The following is a 21,619-nucleotide window of genomic DNA, read 5'->3' on the forward strand; positions in this document are numbered from 1 at the left end:
GGATATAAATCCTCACAGTGGTGAACAGTTAGTTTCCAAATCCTTAATGTGCTGCACTAGGCAAAAAGTTTATAGAATGATATTAAGGAAAGAAAAAATGTAATGAGACACTAAAATGGATGTGCTTGCTCACCACATGGTGTAGTCTTGCAGGTGAATTGAAAAGCAGGAAAATAGAGGCAGAATTGGGTATTTAGGAAGAACAGAGGGAGGTCTTTTAGTCTTGTTGGTCTCTAGCTGTCCATCAAAGGAATCTGCCTTTTCTTACGGTCAGAACAAGGCATTGACAGCTGTCAGAAGATATAGTGCAGGGGATGTATTTGCAGTACTTAATAGTTCAGGAGTTGACAAAATTGATTAAAAGGTGAAATTTTAAAACCACAACATCTCTGAGACTTAAATAATCTTTTCCTTTGAGAACACAGAATTGCTGGACAGTTTGTAGTATTGTTCGGTACTGTCCCCAGCAATCTTGGCTTTCAGGTGTAGCTCCCAAAAGAAGGAAAATATTCATTTTCAAATATGAAGCAATAGGCATCTCTATATTCTAGATTAATAAACACTTCAGCCTTGGAATTTATTAGTTCAAAATATATTTATTACCTCATAAATTCAAACCCCCTAAAGTTATCATCTAATTAAACTGCGATACTGTGCATGCTATCTGTGGGGATGTATTATTAACAAAATTATCTTGTGAAACAGTAATTACATACTTTGTGCATTCTTTTCCATGCTTTTTTTTTCAGACTCTATGTGATGAGTGTGGCACACAGTGCTTCATTTTTTTGAGTTCCTCCAAACTGTGTAAGTATCCAAGGATAAGCAGGGTTGATTTTTTTTCCTTTTAGTTAAAGAGGGAGAAAAGTTTGTGCATTTTTGTACTAGCAAAAAGGAAGGACTAATACCACTAGGCTAAGAACAGTTATGAAGCATGATTGTGCAAGTAACTTTAGATCATGTTTTCTTCTCACTCCTTGAGGAGATTACTCAAAGGAATAAAACCTACTTATGGGATCTTTTTTGTAAGACAGTTCTTATAGTAGTTGCCAAAAAGTGAAGACAACCACTTCATATGCAAGAGAATATTCATTTATTGGACTTCACCGGTGATGTAGATTTGAAGTAAGGAAAACAGTCGTTAAGCCTTCCTCAGGAGAGAGATTTACTTATAATTTTTTTTCATTGGTAAGTATATTTCCCATATTCTACTTTATATATGTATTTGCTTTATCTCTATATGTGCTTTTTTAAGATTGTTCTTCCATCTTTTCATAATAAACTGGATCGTTGTGTATTTAGAAGATTTCTTTTGCTCATTTTTTTTCCACTTAATACAGAATATGGTATTCTGAATCCTGGCTAGTGTGCACTTCCCCTACATTGAGAGGCACAAGAGCCAAAACAGTTTACACATACCTTCCATGTATTTTTTTAAAGTGATGTATCTCTCTAGTTCAGGTACCTCTGTGGAGCAATAATATGAGTGTGTGATTCTTGCTGACGTGGGCTCTTGCTCTGGCAGAAGTGGGATTTTATTACCTGTTGTACTTCCAGATGCTGTCATCCAGAAGTTTGTGTTTTCAGGATCTATATGTTGGTGGAACCTCCTGCTCCACGGCTGTCATGTTGTATCATCATTTGTTTGGGCTTTTGGTTGTTTCACTACAATTACTGTGGCTGTACAGGTATCTGCATTTACAGGAAGGGCACTTTCCATCGGTTTGTTGACTGAATCTTTTAGATCTTTCCAGCATAAGAAGTGTTTTGCCTTCTCTCAGGTTTTCTGCTCCACAAGTTCTATGAGGTCTTCAGTCTTATTGGAATTAGGTTGCAAAGTTACACTTTTATGAAACATGTTCATATTTAGACCATATCCAGTACTTAACAAACATCAGTCGATCTTCCAGAAAGTTATTTCTTTTAAGAAGACTTTTTTTGACTAAGTGTGCCAAAACTTTTGATGTATGGACAAATAGAATCCAATTTCTGTACTGCTCAGATAATAGAATTCGGGTTTTAAAAATGTATTAAGTAGTGATAATTCGCTTCATCCAAGGGGATTTGATTCAGCTTCCAGCTAGAACTCCATCTCCACTCCTACATTACAGTTGCAACTTAACTTGATGCTTTAGTTGCATTTTGTAGTCATTCTGGGGCCAAGTTTTCAAGTCTTTCCCACTTGGACTCTTTTCTATTTCACTGTAAAATCATGCAAGACTTCTGTAAACAGAAAGGCCCATTGTGTTTGAAAGCAGAAGTATTTCTAGTACCTAATGCCTTCTAAACCTGTTTGATTTGAATACCTAAGTAATTAAGAGTAACTCAAAGGTTTAGCTTCCTGAGCATGTGAAAGCTTAGGACTTCAAAGGAACAGTGGACATCCTATTAAGCCATTGTTACAGTCCACTCCCTTCTGACCTAGTGATTGGTAGTCAGTCTTTTCTGAGACAAATATGAGTGAATTAGCCAACAAAGGCAATAATATAGGTACAGTTATTTCCAGCTTGCTATTGTAAAGCTTTGCTTTCACACTTTATTGTATGTATGATTTCCAGGAGGCTGCAAAAGATACTCTGATTTCTGTGTTCCCAATACATTACAGCAAGATACTATTTGCTTTATCCAGTAATTTTCATATACAAGCAATCAGGGGTTTAAATTGGACTGTTTAGCTGTCTGAGTGTTTTTCTTTGAAAATAAAGAATGCACGACAAGCTTCTGTATTTTTGTGAATAGATTTTTGTAAATGACAAAGTGTAATTATTGTATGAGATGTCTATTAGACAATCTCAAATGACTTTATCAGCCTCATGTCAAGGGATTTATCTTTTGAGATTGAACAGTCTTGTGCTCATTGTTTTGGTAAAAATAGTGTCTGAATACAAACATCTCCAAAACAAAAGTTATATTTGTGACATGTAGCTCAAATATATATATTTTTTTAATTGCTCAGGATTTGTTATTGGTTTGTTAAAACAGTCTGATTTAAAAACCTTTGGTAGTCTAATGTTTCTTGTGTCTATTGATGAAAAGGGTGCTCTGTGTGTTCACAAAATGGCAGAATGGTTCAAGGTTGTGTCTTGCCTACACTGTCACACTGAATTATTTCTCAGTGTTGTCTAATTTGCAAACTTTGAAATTAGACACCTTTGTGATGTTTTTTTCCCCGATGTGAATAAATTCACTACAGAATATTTGCAGAGAAAGTGATATTTGTTGTCAAGTAATTATATCAGATGAAGCAGAAGGGTAATATTGTAGTCTGAAAATACTTTAGCTAATTTACAGGCATGAAAGCTGAAGATGAATTTTGGGAATTTAGGGAGAGGAAAAGCCAGGTTTTGTTTCTCTTAATTTTTTTTTTACCTTCTTGCCCTCTGTATTTTGCAGCAATTGTTTTGAGTCTGTAAGTTCTCAGCTTATGAGGAGCATTATGACTGGAGGTATAAGGAAGATATTAAAGCTTTTGCCCACTTACGGTAATTACTCTGGAGACAAACACAACTCAGAAGACAAATGTTACGAGCTACTTTTAAGTTCTGGTTCACAAAACATAGAAAGAGCCAGAGATACTTGCAAATGAAATTTATTTTTAGTGTCATGGTTGAGCTCATTATCTGCTGCTCTTTGTAAAGTAAGGAGTGAAATGTCCATATATGCTATACTTAACAGCTGACATGTTTTCTGCATTCCTGGTTTTGCCTAAAAAGTTATGGATAATCAACTTAATTTGATGTGCAAAATAGAATGCATGGATGAATTCTGATACATATCACTTGCCATGTCTGAGCAAAAAAAAAATTCCAGGAAAGAAACAGCAATGAAAACATTCCTGATAATTTTATCATAACTTTTTTCTCCAGGGACATATCTGTAGGTGGATAAATACGTATCTACCATGTATTTCTCCCAGTCTTTCTTGCTGTCTTAGAAATAAAACCTACCTTACCACTTCAGATGTTCAGTCCCTATAACCTTACCTAGGAAAAGCATTTGCCTTTCAGACTTTTTAATTATTATTCTAATGTATGTTTAAAATAGTTTTTAATATCCCTACACCTATTACAGATGTCCCGTGTTGTTACTGTTGTGAAGCAGAACAGGCAGGAATGAGTGGCAGACGGATGTGATTGTAGGACAGCATAGTGTTTTACAAGTAATAGCCTGGGTGTATTGACACTTATGGTCTTAATTAACTCTTAAAATGTTTTAACACAACTGAAGTAAGTAAGTTTATAATCTAAGTTACTTGGCCTAACCCTATCAATTACCTTTTTGCCTTTTTTTTTGGATGACAAAACCCAAAATGTTTCTTTCTCACACAACAAAGTATCTGTAGTTCTAGCAAAAAGGGAAACTTGTATGGGTAAAAACAATGAGTGGGGAAAAAAACCCAATCAGTCTGTGAGGTTAGATTTATTACTATATTAGTCTATTCCTTTCTGGGAAATGCATACTTTGCCAGAATATCCACCACCATTATGTAGGCTGTCAAAATTTAGACACAGTATTTGAGATAGTTGGTATATCCTTTTGCTGGAAAGAAACAGCTGGATTTTTCTGTTAAATGTGACCAATCCACCTCTGTTGTTGTCATTTTAATTACTGTGGCTGTTTTTTAAGTCCTCTACAGAAGGTCTTTGCAGTGACGAGCAAACTGTTTACGCTTCATAAGCAAACATAAAGAATGCTGCTGCTAATTGGAGAGGGAGTAATGCAGTTATGATTCCATCAACATTTAAGTTACATTGTTAAAGGACAAATTTTGGTTGTGTTTATGTTGCCACATAAAATTTTACTCAGGGTGAATTTGATGGGGAAGATTTTATAACAGAAGAGGCTAATTCTAGGATTAGGGCAGGGAGGGAGAGAGAGAAGTTAAATTTTTCTAACTTTCATATTCAAGTGTTAAAGATCAGCATTTTGTTACTCTGTTTATTGTAATTCTTGTTGTCTTCTGCAACAACTTGTCTGTAAAAATGGAGATATTGTCACTGTTTCAAAAAAAGCTCACTTCACTCTATCCTGAGTAACTGTTACCAAAGTGTTTCATTTTGAAGAGGACTCTTTGAAAGTCACCAGTTTCCCAGAGAAAGCAGGTTATTATCCAGTGGTTTAGTCTTTTGAGTTTTTTCCTAGATATTCCACATGTTGTATCTGTAGACCTTTCAGCTTCTGAAAGTCTGAAGGATTTTACTTTAAACCCCCTTTTTACATAAATCAAATTTCCATGAATACTTGTATGTGGATTAATTGGTTTACAGTTATGTGCCCAACGTTGTTTCCTCTTAATGTTGACACGTCTCTTCTGAGGTAACAAAATGTCCAGAGCCTCACCTTGCATAGAAGACTATGGACTTGAAAGGCCAAAGGTACTTTTCCAGCACTCACTAGCCTGTCAGATTTCAGAAGATACAAATTTTTTAGCATCTAAACATGAAAATCACAGCTATTTACATGAGAAGAATGATAGAGATGACAGGGCTTCCTCCCCAAAACACTCTGTGTGTAATTGCTGAAGACATTCCAAGCCACTCTAACGAAGTGTGCTGTCTGCCAGTCATTATGCTCTTCTTGGAAGACCATCTGTTGCACTTCAAATATGTAAAGGTCTGCTATCATTTATTGCACCAAACAAATCGGTTTCTTTGTCTGATATGCTGTAACTCATGAATGTGGACTCAAGGTAGTTTCAGTTGCAGAGGATATTCTCTTTTGTTGCACTCTAAATGAAAAGTATTTGTTCCTCTCAGATTTCAGAACACAAACATAGCAATTAAAGTAATTTCAGTGCCTTTGAATAATTTCAATTTATTTGGCAACAAATTGTTAACAACAGCAACAATCTGAAATATATTTTCTTTTAACTCAGCCAGAAGAACATTCCATTGTTGTTGTGTCCAGATTTGATATATGCTGACATTTGGATTTAAAATTATCTTATTTTAACTAAATCCTTTAATTAGCTTATATTTATCTGAAACTAGCAATTCAAAGAAACCTCCAGTGGTTAAAAAATAGTCAGCAGCTAGAAATGCTAAAACCTTTCTCATACGCATGTGTCTTTTAACAAGGATGGAATAATTGGTTGTATAGTCTTTATTTGTACAAGTTAACTCTGATTCTTTCCATGAGTAGAAGGTACAAGATCAGGCATTAAATGATGATTTGTTTATTTTTCCTGCTGCAGATTTAAAGAGTCGTTATCTCAGACTGGAAAAAATAAGCTTTGTATTTTCACAGCAGAAAAGTTCTGTTCCGAGATTTCCAACCAGAGAACTACATAACAATTTCTGTCTGACTAGGGAGTGGTCCTATCTTTTCCTCTCACTCATCTCCTTACTGCATAGCAGCTAATGTTCTGGTCAGAAGTAATAATACGTTAGATCTTGAATGTCAGTAGCCCCAGAGATTCTGACAAGACTATTCATGTGCATTCATATGTCTTAACCAAAGCTGACACTAAAGAGAGCAAGATATCTCATATTCTTCTTTTTATTGCTGTGCATTAAACTCAGATCTTCTCCCGGAGACCTCTGCTACAAATGACATATTTACCACTTGAAAAAAAAAGCATTCTTGCAAAATATAAACAAAAGGACTGAATATCAGTGAGGCACAGAGCAAAGACTGCTGCAGAAACTCTCAGTGCAAATCTAAATTATGTTTTACACCACAATTAAGGACACCTTACAAATGCTGGAAGATAAATAGTAATGGGAAATGAACACTCCTCCTAATCTTACCTCCTATGGGGGCTTTGCTATTGTCATTTTTAATTAAAAAGTGGGCTTCTCTAGCATGTCCTTCTAGGAATACTTAGATTCCAGTAACCTGAGCTAGTTGTTTTCTGAGAAACACACACTGTGTGAATATTCTGCTATACCTTTTACTCTGGACATATGTATATACATACTTGTAGTATGGTGTACAGTGCACGTTGAGGTAACTTTGCAGATCATACTGTTAAACCAGAGAGACATTTATTTGCAGCAATGATATTTTACATCTTTTTAAAAACAGTTTGCTAGTAGTGACTAATGCAGACTAGGTGGCTCTGGGCATCTCGCCATTTGTTAGGTAGTTTAATTTGTTAAAAATGATCTTTCTTCCCACCCAAATCCCCTTGAAACCATTTGGAGAAGAGAACTGTTGAACAGTTGCCAATAATAAGTCCTGCTGAGACCTCTGTATCCTCCTGGTAGAACTGTCAGTGCCAGCTGGAGACTGACTGGCATGAGTTTGAACTCTACTACTCGATATATTTTCTTCAAATGGACCAATTACAATAATTACCACCTCTGTAGCTGAAGTTTAAGCAGTCAGGCTGCACTTTGTACCTCAGGTTGTTGGCAATATGTTCAATCCTGTAATCTCAATTTTCTTTGAGTTAATTAAGTGAAAATAAATATTTTGAAAATCTAGGAGTGAGTCTGAGTGGAAATCAAAGGCTGAACAATGTCCTAGGGTTTTTTTGTGTTGTTATCGTTCTTTAGCTACATTTCTTTCTTTTTAGTTAAAAGGTAGCATCTTCTTTTAAGTGTGTCTACAGAGATTCACTAGGAGATGCTGTAGTCCATTGACTTTTTATATTCAACAGTGGAGTATCTTTTACTGGGAATGAAAAGGCAACATGAAGTCCTACTTTTTGTTTTGATGTTTTTTCAGACATTGAAAATAAAACCACTTTTGACTAAAGGGAAAAATCATCCCTCTCTTACTACATTTGGCTAGATGTTTCAGCGTGCCTATGTGAGAGTGCAAGGATGTGGTACCAGGACCAGAGATTAGTGTGAACTGCCCAGTTCCTCACAGTTCTGTTGCTTTAAATCTGACGTGGTGGGGATCCTCTCACCCCCACCCCCACTACTGTTGTGTTTCCAAGAGACTAGTTAATTTTTAAATTGGATCAGTAGCATTTTTTTAAAAAACTGGTAAAGTTCATATTACACAAAGATGAACCTGAGCCTGAGCACAAACTTACTTGGCTGTGTCTTTCCTAATATGAATGCACTGCACAGTGTATATGCGAATATTTGTATTAAAATTTCTTCATGCGGTTTCCCTCTAGGGACAGGAAGAGGGAAGGAAAAGGTTCCATGTGACAGATGCTAATTATGCAGCTTAATGCACTTCTGGAAGTTGCAGAGATGAGAACTATATGAGAACCTGTCTGAAAAAATAGTGTATTTTCAATGGCATTTGTCCTACAGTGTTTTGGGGGTTTTTTTTATCTGCCTCCTCCTCATTTTTTGAGAGTCCTTTATGTTCCAAATAACACATAGTGAGCAAAGGGCAAGTGATGTCTCAGGTCCAAAATTTGCCAAACCTGGACACAACTGTTATCCCGTGTGTCTTGCTAATATTGAGTGCTGAACATGTGACTGGGAAGGCTGATTGCTTGCCGGTTCTGTAACTCAGATATGGAGCAGGAACAGAATGACTCTTCAAAAAACCTCCAGTTGATATGTTAGTTTCCTGTCCTCTTTTTGTCAGTATTGTGTTAATTCTTTATCCTGTATTTATGTTTACTGGAAAAATTGTGTTCTGCACTTGGCTGAGCTGGGATCCTGTGTAAGTGTTTATTGTGACTAATATGTAAGTACTAATGAACAGGATCTCAAAATGCATTTTACAAATAAGTGAACGGAGACACAGAAGCTGGGTTCCTCCAGACTGTGAAGTGAATCAGTGCCAAACCCAGCGTTAGGCACTAGATTATTCCTCTCTTCCAGACGTTGAGCTGTGCTGTTCCAGGCACAAGAAATGGATTCTCAGCTAGTGAGAATCTGGCATCATACTGCAATCAATGGGGAAACGCAAGACTGTTTGCTGTGCATGAAGCCTGCACTGAGGCATCATACTGGATTTCCCTTCCAAATCCCAGCTTTACCAAAGGATACTTTTTCCTCTTAGAGGGAAAATCATACCAGTGTACTAATGCCGAATGTAATCCTTATATTACCTTCAAGCATTGCATTTCTCCTTCGGGAGGTGCAACTTCATAACATCTCTCTGAGCACTGAGATAATCACGCTGATGCCCAAAGTGGCGTGCAGAAGCTTTGGAGGGCCTTTACGTGCTCCTCAGCACCCCCAGCATTGTGGAGGGGCAGGCTCAGCACCACCACTGAGCGAGTCCTCCTTGCCCGAGGTCCTTGGCTGCAGTCACCGTGGAGAAAACCATCTGTTCCATTTGGAAAGGGGTTTGGTCCCACATGCCCTCCCCCTGCATCCCAGCTCTGTCCCCAGCTGCCGTGTTTCGATGCGCAGTGAGGGAATGAATCTCCTGTGTTAAAAATACTCTGGTTCTATTTAGATAAAAAAGAAGAATCTTGCTTGCCTACACTGACATACAAAAATAGTCTCAGTGTGAGTAAATCTTCAAAGTTTCTCTTGGTGAAAATATATAGCCTCGCTCTTTTTTTTCAACTTATATAAATTTATTTATAGAGTGTCCTTCTTTCCTCCTACTCTATCAAGACATTTGCAGAAGGTTGCCACTCGTCTTGTTTGTGAGTCCTGAAATAATTTGCAGGGCCTTTGAAACATCATCGTGTTGCATAGTTGTGATGCAATGTGCTGCTGTTGCATGAACGGATCGTATTTTAACGCGAATGTCATGTTCGCTGAGACATTCGAGCCTTTCTTTTGCTGGAGGCAAATAACAGTGGTTTGTATTTGCACTAACTTTGCAGTAAAAAAAAAACTGTATATAGTAACTTAAAAATTTTGCATTCTACGTGCAAACGATTGCATGGAAAATGAATATGTAATAGGAGAGGATTTATAAGCTGCGTGTACTTTCCAAATATCTCTTAAAAATAGCTCTCACTGTCACTGTAGCATCTTCTGAATAATCTCAAAGTCCTGCAAATCTGTGCAAATAGTAACAGAGAAACCACCTCCTTCAACCTCCTAAACTGCAGGACAGGGATCTGGGCATGGAAAGATTGGGTTTTTCTGGCAGGGTCTATGAGACTAGTGAGAGCATTAATGCTTGTGTGAAATAGTTAAGCAAGCTTTCCAAATACTTGCACAGCTTTTTTTTAAAAGGCTCCATGATCCCGAGTATGGAATTTGCAGCGCCGTGCAAAGCACCCACGCCACGTGGGGCAAAGGCTTCAGGGAAAGCACTGCAAGGAGGTCCAACGCAGGGCAGAGGAGCCCGGGCGAGCCTGTTCCCCGCCGCTGGAACAGTCTGTACCCGCACTTTGACCCCCGGCTGACCAGCGCCGGTGGCTGCATGAGATGCGTCTGCTCCGCAGCCCCGAGGTGATGCCCACGAGAGGGTGAGAGCCACGACGGGTCCCGGCGCGGTGGCGCTGGCATTAGGGCGCAGCAGGACGCGGCCCGGCGGCGGGGCCCAGCGGCCGCGGGCCTGACGCGGAGGCGGGACCCGAACCCGCGGCGGCAGTGCCGCTGCGCCCGGAGCTGCGGCGCAGCCCGCTGCACCATGGCTCGGGGCGGCCGTTAGATGGCGGCCTCCCAACGAGGACGGGGCGCTGCTCTCTAGCGCCGAGGCGGCGCCTGGCGGCCGCGCCGCGCCGCTGCACCCTCCTTCCCCCACCAGCAGCGGCGGCCATCGCTGTGCAGGCCCACGTGACGGCGCGCCTGCCAATGAGAGCGCGGCAGGGGGGCCCCGACTCTCGTCCCTGTGGCCGCCATTAAAGAAAAAGGGGCTCGGAATTAAACGGGAGAAGAATCCTCCCTCCCCCTCCCTGTTCCGGCGCGACGCGACATGGGGGAGACTCGCTGAGGGGGACCTGGCCGACCAGGATGCCGCGGCCGGGCAGCCGCCGACAGAGGCACCGCTGAGGGGAAGCGAGGAGGAGACCCGCCGGCGGGGGGCTTCGGGGCACCGACTCCGCCAGCAGCAGCGGCCGCCGCGTCTCTGTCTCGGCGGCGGCGGGGCCGGGGATTGTGGGGCTCCGACCCTTTCCCCCCGCGGCCCTTCCGGCTGAGGAGCGCCCGGGGCTCGGCCGCCGCCTCCCCGCCCGCCCCCAGCAGCCCTCGGGGAGGGGGCCCTCCGCCCACTGCCCCCGCCGGGCCGCCGCAGCGGGGTGGCGCGGAGCCTTCCCGCGGCGGCGCCGGCGCTCCCGAGACCCCTCACCTGAGGAGAGCGGCGGCCCCCGCCCCAGCGGGGCGGCTTCGGGGCTCGCTCCCCCCCGCCCGAAGAAGAGCCCGCTCCGTTTGAAGACTAGCGTTTTATATTTTTCTCCCCCTGCTTTTTTTTTTTTTTCTTTTTATATCCCCCTTCTTTTTTTCTTTCTCTTTTTTTTTTTCCCAGGGACCGGCCTCGCAGCTGGGCTGGTCCGTCCCCGCCTCGCTTCCCCCCTCCCCCCCGCTCGAAGGGGTCTTGCGGGGCTTGGCGCGGTGGAGAGGGCCCTCCCTGCCCCGGATCCCCCCCTTCCTCCGGCTCTCGGCGGTAACTTGGCGGGGTCCGCGCTCCCCTGAAGAGACCCGCCCAGCCGTGTGGACTTTGTGGGTCTCCGTCGGCCCCGGAGGACTGCTGAAGGGGCCGAACCTCCCTGAAGACGCTCTGCGATTCACCCCTTCCGTCTCCCCCGAAAAGACTGGGGATCGGCCTCTGTGAGACTCCTCCATCCTTCCCCGAAGAGAGTTCGAGGGTCACCCGCAATTTCCTTCTTTCACCCCTCTCCCCCTCCCTCCTTTCCGCACGGAAGGAATTTTTACCCAACGGAGGGTATTTTGGTTTCGTCCTCTCTGCAAAGACTATTTCGTTTTGGGGAGGGGGGTTTTCCACATGGAAATTTAATCCCCCGCGGGGCCGCAAAGGAGACTTTTGCGGCCTTTTCTCTCAAGGAATACCTTCCCTCCTCCCCTGCCCCCGCAGATGTTTTTTTTGGGGTACACCCTAGGAAAATTTTCTTGCCCTGCCTTTACGAATTCTTCAGACTCGCCTTGCTTCTGGCCCCTAAAGTTTGTTTTTATGATTTTAAATTTTAATTTATTTGCAATATTTTTGGAGCAGGGAAGAAGAATCTGACTCCCTACCCCCCACCCCCCCCCACCCTGTTGCCCTCGGACTCCGAAGAGACGAGCCTGGATCTTTCTCTCTCCCGCAGGCAATCCTTCCCAGTCATTCCACAGTTTGCCCCTTTCTCATCTGATGACTAAAGAAACAAGAGGAAGAGGAGGGAGGTTTCTGGATTAATTGCCCCCACTGGATTATTTATTTTTTCCTACTTCTCTTGCTTGGCATCTGAGAAGAGAGGAAGGAGGGATGGCAACTGATTTTTACCCCTAGCCCCCCTGGATTAATTACCCCGTTTTCATTCTCTTGCTGGACCCTTTACCCCCTCACCTTACCTCCTCTCCCTCCCCTCCTTATGCGAATGAGAAGACGAGAGGAACAGGGAGGATTTTGATCTTAATCTCCCGTCGTTGGATTACTTACCACCTCCCTCTTTCTGTTCTCCCCTTCCACGGTGGCTTTACCCCTCCCCGCCCCCTCCCCCCCCGCCGTTTGATATCCACAAGAGAAAACGTTCCGAGTTTCTCTCTCTTTTTGTTTTTTTTCTTTTTTTTAAAAAAAAAATTAATATATTTTTTTACCCCCCTCTCCGATACCACTCTCCTCCTGGATTATTTATCCTGCCACTATTTCGCGTGCCTGTGTGTCTCTATGTAAATCCCTTATTTAATTGTATTATTATTTGTGCGTGTGCAGAGTCCCCCCTCCCCCCTTTCCCTCCCAGTGTCTGTCTCTCTCTCTCTCTCTCTCTCTCTCTCTCTCTCTCCCTCTCTGTCTGTCTCTTTCTTTCTTGTCGGAGGCTGTGGGATAATGGCGTGTGGGTTGTGGCTGTGAGGATGAGTTCCTGCTTCGTGCCGAACGGGGCCAGCCTGGAGGATTGCCATTCCAACCTCTTCTGCCTGGTAAGTGTCGGCCACCGGCACACACACGCACGACAGACAGAGAGTGAAAGAGAGAGGAGGTTTGGGGGAGGGGAGGAAGGGGTAGTGGAAGCAAAGCAGCCATTTTTAGCATAGCTTCTGTTGGATGAGTCCTTAGAGTAGGCCCTGCCTGGAGCCAGCCAACTCTCCCATGCCCCTCTGGTTCCCCCTCCATCGCTGTCTGTCTAGCCTTGCTCCTCCCTCCGCTTTCTTCCTGGGTAGTATGCTCCCTGCAACTCGCCCTTTCCTTCCCTTTCCGTGCCTGCAACTTTTTCTCCTTTCTCCGTATCTTCCTATCTCTGCTTCTGAACGTGATATTTCTTGCAGGAGGTGAGGAGATCTGCTGCTCCTTCTTCTTTCAGCTCCGCATCTCGGGGAACTTTCTTTTTTCTCTCCCCACTCGTGACATCCTAGACAAATCTGAGCTGAAACCTTTCTTCCTGGCTTTTAAAGTGATCTCTTTTACTGCTTGTTTTTATTCTGGAGCTCAGCTTTGGGTGATGCACTCCCTGTGAAGAGGTGGTGTCTTATGTTCTGCTGTGCACCATTTTGTAGTCTTTAACCCAAGTATAAAATTATTCCAAGTGTTGGTTTTGGCAGCTCCCAGAGTAAATTTGATTTAACAGGACTGTGATGCAATTTTTGGTGGCTGTGCTGAGCTGTTTCATCTGTTTTTTAATGCAAATTAGCTAATCTTAGCTGACTGCATGGTATTTATTATTCCAGAGGTTGTTAAAAGTAAGAACCTGTCCTAAGCTGTGGTACTAATATTTTTTTGGGTGGAGGGAAATCTGGACAGCCTGAACAAGTCTGCAGCCTGTATTAGGCCTCCAGGTCCATCTTAGCAATGCATTTTAAAATCTTAAAGTCTTTCTAAAGTCTCAACTGTTGCAGACTCCCTACCTTTCCTCTAAATTGCTTCTCCTCCTGAAGGTAGGAAGGCTGCCATGTTAGGTTTAAGTGTTGCAGTAATCTTGGACGTGTTGTCATGTTGGGAAGGAGAAAAAAAAAGAGTGACTACTTAGCAAATGCCAGTCTACCTTGTTCTGCCATCTCAAAAAGAACCCAGGGGCAACGTCTCCCTGATGTGCCTTAAGGTGACAGTCCTTATGTGAAAAAACTTGGTGCTAAAACTTGGTATGGTATTGCCTTGTAAATAATCCAGGAATTGTGTTTCCCCGTACATACTGTAGTAACTCTTTTACTTCGTAAAGTCAAATGAATTTTTGCCTAGAAGGGGATTAGTGAATCATAACCAATCTGGATGCAAGTTAGATGTGTAATTTAATGATAGACACAGGATTTAAATTCTTAAGTTGTGGTGGGAAAAATGAAAAGAGTGATAGCTCTGGGTGAAATAAGTGTACTCGAGAGGCTTCCTGTGTGAGGTGGAGAGAATATTTTACAGTGGAGAAAGTAGTGGTATTTTCCAAAGTAGTATATGACAGAAAGAATGTATGCTTGAGTTAGATTTACTGTATTGCCTATTTCCTTCAGAGTAATCTTCGATTGAAAAGGTAGTGTATGCGTAAGTAAGCAAAAAGAAAGGCATTCTTTGCTAAGGCAAGTGTTTAGTAGATTTGACAGTTGCAGTCTGCAAACATTACATTATTCACTTCTTCTTTTAAATAAAGTTAGACTTTTCTCTCTAATCTTAAAACTGCAGTGAAAATGAACAACTCTTGCTTCACTGCAGTTATTAAAGGAGACTTTTAAACAGAGTGCCTGGTTATCTCCTAAGGTACACAAAACTTACAAGTATGGTTTCTGTAAAATGTCGTTGAATGAATCCTTTCTGCAGCAGGATGCTTCTGTTGGGGGTGTACCTACCCCGCTGTCTGATGGTTGTTCTTTTCCTTCCCTTAGGCTGATCTAACTGGCATTAAATGGAAGCGATACGTATGGCAGGGTCCAACATCTGCCCCGATTCTCTTTCCGGTCACGGAAGAGGACCCTATTTTGAGCAGCTTCAGTCGCTGTCTGAAGGCGGATGTGCTCAGTGTTTGGCGCCGAGACCAGAGACCTGGACGCAGGGAGCTATGGATATTTTGGTGGGGTGATGACCCCAACTTTGCTGACCTTATTCATCATGATCTCTCAGGTAGGAGGAAATTCATACCTTCTTTTGGTCAGCGTGCTGTCACTCTGGGCTGTCTTCTGCCAGCCCTTTGAAAATCTGTACTAGATGTGCCGTTTTCTATAGCTGATAAGGGAAATTTATTGCTACAGTCTGCAGCAAATAACTGTGGCATCATAGTGATCAAACAGCTGCTGTCTGTGTTTAGGTGGTCTTGGGACTAGTAGGTTTTGGAGCAACAAGTTTTTTTTTTTCTCCCTATTTGTTTCTCTTGGGGAAAAAAAAAAACAAGCCTATGAATTTTGGCAGCTTCTTCACAAGACAGCAAGCTGTGCCTGTGATTCAGAAGTGATGTCTTAAATGTGTTTTGGTAAGATCCCTTTTGTTGGGCAATTAGAACTTTCAAATTCAAATCATAAACCCTTTTTTTATTTTGTAATAAGAACTGTAGAGATCTGGGGAACTCTTTAACTGTATGGAGTCATTTTGATTGGAAGCCAGATCATTGGTCAAATCATCATTCAGATGCCTCAAAAGAAGGCATCTGAAACTAGCTTGCTGTTTTCCTTTAAGGATCTCTAAACCTTGTAGTTGTGGTTTCTCCCTCCTCCTTTCCCAGAGCTCTGAACCTCTACCTGCTTTTCAACTTAAACTTTTGAAAGACTGACAATATTTGTGTTTCTCAATAACGTTGTACTTCAAATTTGGCACTGTGTTTTGGAAGTGTTTACTTGGTTTCAGTTCCTAAAGTAGATGGCTTTCCTGTTGCTCGTCAATAAGGTGAGGAAGTTAGGTTTTTCAACTCCCTACATAAGTCTAGTGGTGAGACTACTAATTCTAGGAAAAAAAAAAAGGTCATGTCACTCCAATTTCCCTTCAAATAATGTACAGTATTCAAATTACTGAAGTGTAAAATGAGACCAAGGTTTGGTGACCTGGTAACCAGAAATTGTTAATGCTGTCTGTGTTTGTGGATAAGCTGAAGAACAAATACCAGTTTGAAGTGCTGCTGAGGAAGCTGGCTTGAAACAATTTAATAATGTGTGGGGTTTTCATACAAAAATAATACCATTTGAAAAGCAATTGATTTACTAAAATGATGTTTATTTCTCAGAGTAATTGATGTCAAAGATTGGGATGTTGCTCATATTCCTGTGTGTCCTGGAACCAGAAACTGTTGCGCTCATGTTGTTGGTTGCTTGATATTTTAGTGCATGTAAGGCGTCCTTACTTTGCCCTACGGATAACTTCAGTCTTGACCTACAGGGAACAGTCCTACAGTCCTCTGTAGGACTGAGATGTAACTTATACTAAGGGCTGTTTAAGGCCTTCATCCACCCTCAGCAAAGACCAACACTTGTGCAAAAGTATCTGTGTAAATTTTGTATGCTGTTAGCTGATGGGATTAAACTGAGACAAAAGCGTTAAATTGTTTTTGGAGTGGAAGATCATATGAAAGTTAAGCCACTTGGAGACTGCATTTCTGCACTGCTTGACAATCAGAGTTGTTTGTTTGCGAAGTTTGTCTTCATTCTCTCTCTGGAATCTATCTACTAGTGATTTAGTGTAGAGGTACCTTTTGAAACCAGTACTGTTTTGTAGCTGAACTTTGGGATTAGTGTGTATTTACGCTTTTGCGCAGGTAGATAAGCACGTATCATCCTGGGTGCTTAGTAACTCTTAACCTCTCTGATGGTATAAGGGAGAGAGAGTAGAGGATTAGAGTCTCCCAGCCATGTCTTTGCAATTGTTTGGGGTATTTTCTTTGATCAGGTCACCTGTAGATGTCTGCATTTCAGCAGAGCGATCCCACACATCTTGCTGTTAGATATTTTTACTGCTTAAATGCTTATCACTAATGAGGCTGATACATCTACACACAGACACAGGTATCTGACGTCTTGTTTTTTCCAGGCATATTTTTTTGTCTCCTTTTAATTAAAATGGAGACATTGTAATCTCTTAGAGTGTGTTAGTCTGCTTGGCTCTTCTGACCAGAAGTTGATAAAGATATTAATCAGCTAGATTGTGGAGGAGATGGCTGAGGAGTGCCTGCACCTGCACTTTTTCTCTTTCCTGTTACACAAAATCTTAACGTGAGCCTCATATAAGAAAGAATTATGGCTGAACCCAAACAATGTTATCTGACCTTTGTCATAGACCTAATGGATTTTTTTCATTGGTGGACAATTTCTCCTAGTAATTCACATTGCTCTGTTCTCCCAATGATTGCTTGTTACATTTTCAATGGGAAAGATAAATTACTTCCTAGCAGAGGCTTGTTACCTACAAAATTGATTGGAAATTGTTTGCTGCTGAAGGTTAAGGTGCTGCTGCATTTGGGACTTCTCTGTTTGGTAGGTGAAGAATTGCCCTGAAGGATGAGGCAAGGGAGGAAGAGCAGGGGCTAAGAGAAATCTGCTGCTGCTAGCCTGTCCTTCATTGCCTACTGACAGGCTTCTTTTGGGGCAGTGGGCTTAGAAGGAGCCGTGGTTAGCCATGTGCCAGGGCAATGTTAATAACTTTTGATTCTGGCTTCCTTTGGCATGAAACTATACCTGTTAAGGAGAGATTGGTATTTTGACAGTTTTTGACTGGTTTTGGTGTTTTGTAGTTTCAATGAAAAATGGGCATTCAGTGTTTGGAAGGCATCTTGGTTATCAGCCCTCAGGGATTTGAAATATGGCAGCCTTCAGGAATCCTTTTTTCCCCCTTTCCTAAGATCAATTCCAAAGGGAACACACAGTTTTGTGAGTGTGTATCTGTACATATCAGACAGAAAAGAAAAAAAATCATATTGTTCATTCTGCAGCCTGTATGTTCTAGTGCATTCTTTGCCCTAGAGATATGTTTGAATGCCTGCTACTGACTGTATCTGAATTCTTGTATCCAGCCTTGGATAACTGTCTTGCTGATGGTCAGGGATGATTGTTGTTGCCTGGAGGCATGTCAAAAGGAGACTTGTTCAGAGATACTGATTGATCAGTAATATTGACTTCACTCAATCATTTATTTTTCCTTCCCTAGGAAGCTACTTACTGTATGTAATACCAAAAAATCCCCAAGTCTGTTTCTACCCCAGCATAGCCAGAGGCAGATAGAAGTTAGTGAAATGGTATTTTTATTTTCTAAGAACCTCAAAGGTTGTGTTTTTGTTGTTCCAGGAAGAATTAATAATGGTAATTCCTCCAACTCGAACTTTAAAGTAGGACACCTCTCCAAATTTCAAAAGGCAATGGTCACTTACTGGTCTGATTAACAGTTATTTTATCAAACAGGTTATTTCTTGTTTTAAAGTGATTACCTATACACTTGGATTTATTTGTTTTTGGTAAATTGGCAGTAGGTGATTTCAAACCTGAGAACAGTTGGGTATGAATTATGTACAAGAGATAGTCCCAAGGAAATGGTTGCAATTTGATTAATGTGTGGATAGGGGAATGCTTTTCTATGCCTTTGACCTTCAGATTGCATCTTTTAAATGGTGAGCTGTAAGAGGCATCTTTTTTGTTCTGGTGTCTATTAAATCTTGTTAATTTACTTTAAAAATTAAAGCGTTATCCTTGTACCTGTCATACATCAAGTTAATCAGTTTTTGCTTGCTGAGCAATCTTCCTCATGCTTCTGTGAGGGATAAACGTATAAAAATAGTGCTAGTCTTAGCTCCTTGCTGGCATTGAAAGAATAAGGGGAGAAATCTGTACACTGATGCCTGTCTGCTGATTATGGTATGGTAAAAACAGCAACAGTTGTGGCAGCAGACTTCTATGTGTCTTGTAATTCTCAGTACATGTGCATTGTAGATCAAACCTTTGTCTCCAAACAAATCTGTGAATTCTTTGATTTGGGCTGATGTCAGCACTGAGTTTCTCATTACTTTTAATGCAATGGAAACCGAAGTAGGAGCCAATTATTGTACTGAGGGTTCTGCAAGAAAAGCCTGCCAGTTGCAAGGAGTTGGCAAAGTGAGCTTTGAAAATACTTCAGCAGCCTGCATTTTTTTAATAACACTTTATTCCTAAGACTGTTTAACTCCTACCAAAAAAAAGAGGATGCTTTCTTAAATTTTTGCACTTAATACTGATATGATGAGCTTAAGTAACTTGTCTGTGGTAGATACATGTGTTCCTGTGTATGTAATCAGAAGGCATGATGAATGTTCCTTGCCATATGGTGTGTTGATGCTTTAGCCTTTCTTCAGTCCTCCATGTTAGGTGTGTACACTGAGGCAAAACTGCTGATAAGCATTATGCAAAAACTACCCAAGCAGTCTTTGTAAAACTTCTGTGACTTGATGTCAGTATTAACTCAAAAGTGACATTTAGCTGTTTTTTTTTTTTTCTATTGACCAACATGCACGTGAAATCTGTGGAGTGAGGTGAAAGGTACTTTTGCACGGTAAATGAAGCTTTTGCATCCTGTTATGTTGGTGGTACATGCAATATCACATGCATAATATACCTGGGTGATATATGAGGATAAGATTTAACAAAAGAAGTAAAATATATGTACATATGGAATTAGTCACAGTCAATCTGGAGAAGAGTTACGAAACATTTAGCTAGAAAGTTTTCCAGCTTTTCTTGTGGCCATGCAGACCAGCCCAACCCAACTTCCACCCAGCAAATAGTGAAGGAAAGCTGTTACCTTGTTGTAATCATGCATATTGAAACACTTACAAACATGTCATACTTATACATTTTGAATATTTAGAAAGATACTCTGCTGGGTAGAGAAAGCCTAAAACATAGATGTGTGATGCTAGTTAAGGGCTAGCACTACAAAACTGACCCTGTAACAGTGCTGAATATGTTCAGTATTTTGGACAGCAGCGGTAGGGCATGTTAGATAATAGTTCAAGTTCTGTCTTCTCAGGTGATGAAATTTTCCAACTAGTTTGGATATCTAGAGTCTTATATCCAGGTGCTTCTTTTGGTGAACAGACATAAGAGATACAACTCTCCTAGAAACAAACTTTAGTCATCTTACTTGGCTTCTTAAGTTGGTATTTTTGAAATGTATTAAATCCCCTTTTTTGGTATAAGTTCTGTTGCTTCTCACTTATTTGTTAAGGGATAAAGACCCTCAAAATTATTTTTTCAGTAGATCAACTGAGTAATTCTTGCTTTGAGCAATTTTATTTAATCAAAGTATTTGAAATTTTTCAATAGAGAACTTTATTTGAAGTGCTTCTGTCATATTATTACAATATTGTATACAGTAGCAATTTCACACTGCTTTGCTTATTATATACTTCCCATGTAATCTGAAGCTTATATAGGAAGTTTGATTGTATAAATCAGTTCTGCCTCAGTCTATTTCTATAACTGGCATACTGTCAAATGATGACAGCAAGGAGACTTGTGAAGGTAAGTAATCCTTCTAAAAAGTCCATCTCAGTCATGATACTAAGGAATGGATTTTTCCTCTATGTAATTGAAGCAGTTGGGAACAGGAAGGGAAGAAACCATACTCCAAAGCAGAGGCTTGACTGTGATTTGTTTCTTTGCATAGTTTACTTTAGAGGTTCATTGATTAGGAGAGTGTTTTTAATGGTATGTTAAACATACTCAGCCTCTTCAGGAGTTGATGCCTAGTGGTATTTTGCTGATGTGGCCAGCTATCTGTTAGAAGGAGGAAGGGAAAGGTCCACGTTCTTTAAAAGTGTTACTAAAAATGCCATTTGTAATACTGTGTATTTCTATGTTGCAATGTACCTCAAAAAGTTCATAATTGATCAAGAAACTATAAGTCAATACTTTTGCAGGAAGCATACATTAAGCAAAGATCTGGTAATTTGTTAACCACACTTGATTAATGAATTTGTAATAATCAGTGAAAAAGAACTTTATTTCAGGTGAACTGTATAAAAAAAAGTAAAGTAGAACATAAAATATTCAAAACAAATAGCTTCCTACAACTGTTTCATGAAAATTGGATGGTGGTAGTATCGAGATGTTCACTGCAAGAAGTTTGTTATTTATGTGTAGTATGAAAATTGGTTTTTTTTTGTTCCCATTAATTCTTCACCCCCTGATAATTTTTAGCTTCAGTTAAGGGAATTTTGCAGCTTAGTATGTGGTGTAAAGTGGGTTGGAATAAAATTTGCTATTGTGGGATGATGTGTATACATATTTGTTTAATAGTTTGACATAAATGTATGTCACCGAGAAGTTGAGTGGCTTGGACAACTAAGAGGACTAATCAAAACTGAAATATTTGTAACCCTCAGGTTGCCAGAATACATTGTGGATAACACTGGTCTGAAGTGAAATTGTGGCTTAACACCCTCTTAATATGAGTCAGCAACTTATTTTGGTTTATTATCACTATTAGTTTGAAGATATAAAGTTACTGTGTTTAAGAAAGATTAGAAGACAAAAGTGCTTCTTCCTCTTCTAAAAAAAATGGTTACTTTGTACAGTTTTATTAAGTAGAATTTTTCTGGTGTTGGGAAGCACAAATTGAATGAAGAGGAAAATAGCTGAGAGGTTTGAGCAGATGTCATATTCCTCTCCTTCCATCCGCCACCCTAAAAGAAGGGGGGGAGAGGAATGACTAAATAGACTTTAAGAAGACACAGAACACTTACTGCTGCATTTTTGCATGAATTTGAATAATG

At 40.8% G+C, this 21,619-nt stretch overlaps 2 protein-coding genes across 2 annotated transcripts in view; one reads left to right on the forward strand and one right to left on the reverse strand.

Annotated features, from left to right (window-relative positions):
• Nucleotides 1-11,609, reverse strand: part of LOC133627401 (collagen alpha-1(I) chain-like) — a 28,544-nt gene extending 16,935 nt beyond the window's left edge. The window contains exons 1-3 of the mRNA XM_062012667.1: nt 11,301-11,609; nt 10,108-11,202; nt 9,083-9,313 (exon numbers count right to left, since the gene is read on the reverse strand). Coding sequence (XP_061868651.1) covers nt 9,083-9,313; nt 10,108-11,202; nt 11,301-11,609 — 1,635 coding nt within the window. The remainder of the gene's footprint in view (nt 1-9,082; nt 9,314-10,107; nt 11,203-11,300) is intronic.
• A 767-nt stretch (nt 11,610-12,376) lies between these two features.
• Nucleotides 12,377-21,619, forward strand: part of MED13 (mediator complex subunit 13) — a 56,334-nt gene continuing 47,091 nt past the window's right edge. The window contains exons 1-2 of the mRNA XM_010207908.2: nt 12,377-12,902; nt 14,787-15,021. Of these exons, the coding sequence (XP_010206210.2) occupies nt 12,837-12,902; nt 14,787-15,021 (301 nt within the window). The 5' untranslated portion in view covers nt 12,377-12,836. The remainder of the gene's footprint in view (nt 12,903-14,786; nt 15,022-21,619) is intronic.

The sequence above is a fragment of the Colius striatus genome, chromosome 20 (genome assembly GCF_028858725.1).
Source record: "Colius striatus isolate bColStr4 chromosome 20, bColStr4.1.hap1, whole genome shotgun sequence".
NCBI classification, from domain to species: domain Eukaryota; kingdom Metazoa; phylum Chordata; class Aves; order Coliiformes; family Coliidae; genus Colius; species Colius striatus.